At 42.9% G+C, this 5354-nt stretch overlaps 1 protein-coding gene across 1 annotated transcript; it reads left to right on the top strand.

Moving 5' to 3' along the window:
* The first annotated feature begins 752 nt into the window (after positions 1-752).
* LOC103372053 (protein AAR2 homolog) lies at positions 753-4167 on the top strand. Its single transcript, XM_008301585.1, has 3 exons — positions 753-1812; positions 1903-2132; positions 3291-4167. The coding sequence occupies exons 1-3, from the start codon at positions 1044-1046 to the stop codon at positions 3456-3458; spliced, it is 1167 nt and encodes a 388-aa protein (XP_008299807.1). The 5' UTR covers positions 753-1043; the 3' UTR covers positions 3459-4167.
* The last annotated feature ends 1187 nt before the right edge of the window (positions 4168-5354 follow it).

Consider the following 5354-nt stretch of genomic DNA (forward strand, 5'->3'; position numbering starts at 1 on the left):
TATCAAACAAGAGCTCGGGCCTTAAGAGGTTAAAGGTAGCAGGAGTACTGTTAGTAGTATAACAGTCGAGGCAGTAGTACTACTAATAGTAGGAGTGTCAATAGTAGTTGCAGTACTAGCAGTCATAGTGGAAGTACTGGTGGCAGAAAAAGTAGTACTAGTAGTAGTTGCAGTAGTACTAGTAGTAATAGTAGTAGTAGTGTTTAGAGTAGTAGTAAAAGTAGAATGAGTAGTAGTGTCAACAGTAGTAGCAGTACTCGTGTTCATTAGTAGAATTAGTAGTAGTAGTAGCAGTAGTAGTAGTGGTAGTGTTAGTAGCAGAAGAAGCAGTTAAGAGCAGAGTACGTTTAGTGGTAATAAAGTAGAAGAAGTATTGTTAGTAGCAATAACAAGAGTAGTAGAAGTGTTGTCAGTAGCAGCAACTATCTATCTATCTATCTATCTATCTATCTATCTATCTATCTATCTATCTATCTATCTAGTACTCGTGATGGGGGTATACTGTAGGTATATCAACAAGAGCAGACCTTTGTTCCAAGACAGTAGTTTTTTTTTAAACATCTTTTGCTCTTCACATAATCAGCGAGCACCACTGAGACAACAGCGCACCTCCTCACTGAGGCGGACACCAGAGAGCGGAACGCCTGTAACACTGCACTGTTTCTGCTCGGAGGAAAACACGTGTTACACACCTTCCACTATGCACCCAACGAATTCCTAACGACTGGAAACATCAGCAGCTAGCGTGAGGCGAGTAAGGTATTTTACCGGCAAATACGCATTACTACGAAGATACTAGTTTTAAACCGGGTTTAACGTCACTGGAATGTTTTATTTTCGTTGACGGACGTAGTTTTTTTGAAAAATAGATCAACCGCACCCAGCATTAAAAAGCAGCAGCACTCTGTTAGCTGTTACACATTTCGAGTAAATGCTTCAGAATGTTCTGGACATGAAAGACTGACCGAGCAGGTGGGAGTGAAGTTCAGTTGTTGGGTCTTTTTGTTTCATTCGGTTAGTAGGGTTGAGTAGCTTGTAGAGACATGGCGAGCAGCAGCAGCAGTGTGGACATGGATCCAGATGTTGCTCGGAGGCTGTTTGAGGAAGGAGCGACCCTGGTGCTGCTGGGCGTCCCTCAGGGCACAGAGTTTGGCATAGACTGCAAGAGTTGGCAGGTGGGTCCTCGCTTCAGGGGTGTTAAGATGATCCCTCCAGGCCTGCACTTCCTGAACTACTGCTCTGTTAACGCACCAAGCTGCGGAGGAGAAATTGGCCCCAAGACAGGCCACTTCCTCACTCTCAAACCCAGGGAGATCTTACTGGGTAACTGGGATCCTAAAGAGGAAGCTCTGGACTTCTCAGCCTCCAAGAATGAGGAGGAGGTGAGCCGTATCCGGGCGACCCTGCGAGAGCTGGATCCTTACCTGGGCCCCTATCCCTACGAGGTGATGAGGAAGTGGGTGTCCCTCACTGACCGTCTCAGTGAAGAGATGGCCAATAACCTCCAGCCTCTTTCGGGTCGAATATGTGCCTTCGCCGACGTCGTTCCTGAGGTTGAGTTCAGACACACCAAGGACAGGGCAGAGCAGCCAAGGAATGACACAGCCTGTCAGAGCATGAGAGAGGGACTGGACAGGCTCCCCAGGATGAAACAGAGGGAGGGAACAGAGGTGCGTTTCTCTGTCATCCCCGAGAAGACCTACCCTCCTGGGGCGACTCCGGCCGAGATCACCAAGTGCAGCATGGACCTGAGCTATGCCCTGGAGACTGTGCTGGAGAAAAACCACAAGCAGCAGCCCCTCAACCTGCTAGGTGTGTGCTACATGTACAAATCACAGGTCATCATAATAGCACATTGTTACATTTGATATATAAAAACGACCTAAATTTAATCTCTTCCAGGTGAGCTGCAGTTTGCCTTTGTTTGTTTCCTGATTGGAAACGTGTACGAGGGCTTTGAGCACTGGAAGAGCCTGCTGACTCTGTTGTGTCGCTCAGAGGAGGCCATGCGGAAGCATAAAGAACTCTATCTGGGGCTGATCGCTGTGCTGTACCACCAGCTCGGAGAAATACCTCCCGACTTCTTTGTTGACATCGTGTCACAGAACAACTTCCTGACCTCCACACTGCAGGTAGATGGATAAAAATAAACTGCTCAAATACCAGGAAAAAAGTGTCAAAGTACAATAAAAATAGAAAATGTTTGTGAGAGCTTCATCATGAAACACAGACTGAAGAACTTCAGCTTCCAAATTTTTTATTATCACATTTTAAAGTGCAAGATAACGAAAAATGTAAATACTGCAAGTTTGTTGTAAGCGTTTTTTTTTTTAAATTACATTATTTACTTGTACTTTTCCTTCTGCAACATGTCAGAATATCTTCTATTATAAAGTCCTAGTATTTCAAAGCTGCGGCCCTATTTCTTTTGTAATGGGTCTCAAAAAAAAAAAGGTGTTTTAACAATCTCTGATTCTATTATTCAGACTGACAAGTACTTTTTGGGTGTTCAGGTATAAAAAAAAAAATAAAGCTTTTTTTTTTGTTATCCAGAAAAGTAATGTTATCTCTGTTTCAGAGCCACAGAGCTGTTCTGACTTGCTGGGAATTCCCAAACGGTAGCAAATGATATGACAAATAACACATTTCAGTGTAAAGGCTTCATATGTTTCGTAAAACCTCACGGAGAGCAATATTTTCTTTCGTAGGAACCTCAGTTCACACTCACACAGTTCAACACATTCACTCCTGGAAGCTGCCCAGTATAATCCTCCAGGCAGCCACTATCCCATCTATTATTTGTTTTAAAGATCAAGTTTTTGAAAACGCTGTTTTATTCAATTAGTTTTGCTCAGGATTAAGTCATTATAGTAAAAGAAACGGACAAACCTATCCAAAGAGTCCTGCTAAACAAGCTGCAGTAGCAACAAGGAGAAACATCTACAACTGCGAAAAGTTTGATCCCATTAAGCTCTGATTGTGTTTATTCTACCATAAACATAAATATTTCACATGTAATAAGAAGGACACAAATGCATTTTCTTTCATTTGCCAGTGTATAAAATAGGTCACCTAACATCACTATTATATGTCTGATATCTGAGGACTGTTGTCAAGTAAATCAGGTTTATTTTCATTTCTGATTGTTGTGGCCAAATGATCTGTGTGAAACAAAGAAATGCCTGCAACAACGAATCCACAGCAGAGTCAAAATCACCTCTGTTGTTACTGCTGTTCTGGAGTTTCACACTTATGGTTACAAACCATAACTATGTCTAATTTCTTCTCAGGACTTTTTCCAGTTTGCCAGTGGACCCAGTGTCGACGGCACCCTGCGTAAGAGAGCAGAGAAGTTCAAAGCCCACCTGACAAAGAAGTTCCGCTGGGATTTCGATGCAGACTTGGACGACTGTGCACCTGTGGTGGTAGAGCTGCCTGAAGGTGTAACAGTGGACTGAAACTGCTCCGCTGTGGATTCAGTGTACAACGCAGGGACACAGAAGGGGAGCTGTGGAGTACTTACTGCTGGGCACAAAGATTCTCAGAAAACTTGAGGAAACTTGAGCTGCAGTCGTCCAAATGACCTAGTTTCACTAACACCAGTAACGCTCTAGAAGAGAGGGGTGACGTTGCTCCATGTGGGTGGTCGAGTACAATACACATTTTTTGCCTGTTATAAAGAAAGCACGTAACTTATAAATCTGAAGTGTTACAGCCATGGCAGAGCTGCAGTGTAGTAGAGGACAGTGGTGCCCTCTGGTGGTGATATTTTTAAGTTTAACTCGTGCCATCTTTAAAATCGATCCCCTTGTGCTTTTAATCTCAGTTTAATTTGAAAACTTCAATGGTAGCAGCTTTGACCAATGCCAGATACAAACCTGTTATCTCCTACCATATAGTTATGTCATTTCATGCTGTCAACAACAACTAATATTATAAAAAGTCTACATAAGACGTGCAGGGTTTAGTGAGGGGAAACTAAAGGTGTAGAGTTTTGGAAACTAAAATTTTATAACTAATAAAGTCACTAAATATTGTCATATGTTGTTAACGTTCTGCTTTGTAATAAGAAACTGGTTGAAATATCAACTAAACATCCTGCCAAAACTTTTACTTTTCTGTGAATTTTAATAGAAACAGCACATCTGAATCAAAGTCGTCGTACAATGTTTGTGTCAGCGTCATTCATTCATCATTACTCCACATTTTAATACCTGTCAGGAGGTGCTGTCTCCCTGCCCTCCTCTAGATGGCGTACATGGGCTTTTTTGTGGAGATTTACAACTTCCTTAAGACTGTCACTGTTCAGATGTCTTCACACAAAAGGAAAAGTTGCTGTTTTTGGTGCTGGAATAGATACAGGAGTAGTAGTTGCTGGTTGGGCAGTGGGTAGTGGAGTCAAGAGTGTCAGAGTGGAAGTGATCTCTGAACTTTATCTGATCTAAAGACATTGTTTGTGAAATATCAGAAATGAGAGTATGATGCTGCATCAAATCGGTAACAAAGTTACACACAATTTATGATCTTTGTGTGTGTGTGTGTGTGTGTGTGTCTTTTTCCAATCATGATGGATGAGACAGACCTTGTGTTTTCCTGTCTATTCACTCGTTCCTTTCCCTTCTGCCCTTCATGAACCTTTTTTTTTCTCCAGCTGGACTTGTCTGCCTTGACGTGCCCCGGCTCCACAAACCGATCTATAACCATAAAGCTGCTGTGAAAAGGACAAGAGCCGTCTAATGCAATTATGTGAATCAATAGAGTCTGGGCCTGTTGATGAAGATCCAAATGCCAATACAAAACATCCATTCTCTTCCCAGAAGACAGATGGTATTGTGAAACGAATGGTAATGGTAGGCTTCACGATGAAAACTCCCCTTCAGAATATTTACGCACACCAAAAAGAAGATCAATTCTGTATTTGTGGTCCACTGTGAGACCACTGGGGCCCTGCGCTGGTTGTTATTTTCCTTTAGAATGCAATTAGATGGAGAAAATGGCTTGGAACACATGGGTGGAAACATATCACAACACAACATGGGAGGAAATGTACGCCAGTGATTTGTAGATACGTTTTCCTCTCTGGGGGTGAAATGCTCGACATTGTCGATGAAGACGGTCGCAGAAATGGCTCTGCTGGGACGTCCTTGGCATTCCAACCCTTCCATTAGCGTCGGAATTACAGTGTACAGCAAGTCAGCGGACAACTCATTAAATGTCCAGCCTTTCTCCGCGGCGTGCACCCCTTCACCCTTGGAGAACGCTCTCCTGCCATGTTCCTGGTATGGCAATCATTTTCCTTCTAATCTTTCTTATTTGTTTTGTTTGGTGCGGCCACCCTGGGGAGTGAAGCGCAC

Source organism: Stegastes partitus, unplaced genomic scaffold, assembly GCF_000690725.1.
Source record: "Stegastes partitus isolate 25-593 unplaced genomic scaffold, Stegastes_partitus-1.0.2 Scaffold1687, whole genome shotgun sequence".
In the NCBI taxonomy this organism is placed as follows: Eukaryota; Metazoa; Chordata; class Actinopteri; family Pomacentridae; genus Stegastes; species Stegastes partitus.

What these genes read in the sequence shown, in the direction of transcription:
- LOC103372053 (XM_008301585.1), top strand. Translation starts at nt 1,044, where the DNA reads ATGGCGAGCAGCAGCAGCAGTGTGGACATGGATCCAGATGTTGCTCGG. An exon ending in GCAGCCCCTCAACCTGCTAG is followed by an intron (nt 1,813 to 1,902) that starts GTGTGTGCTACA and finishes AATCTCTTCCAG; the next exon opens with GTGAGCTGCAGTTTGCCTTT. An exon ending in TCCTGACCTCCACACTGCAG is followed by an intron (nt 2,133 to 3,290) that starts GTAGATGGATAA and finishes ATTTCTTCTCAG; the next exon opens with GACTTTTTCCAGTTTGCCAG.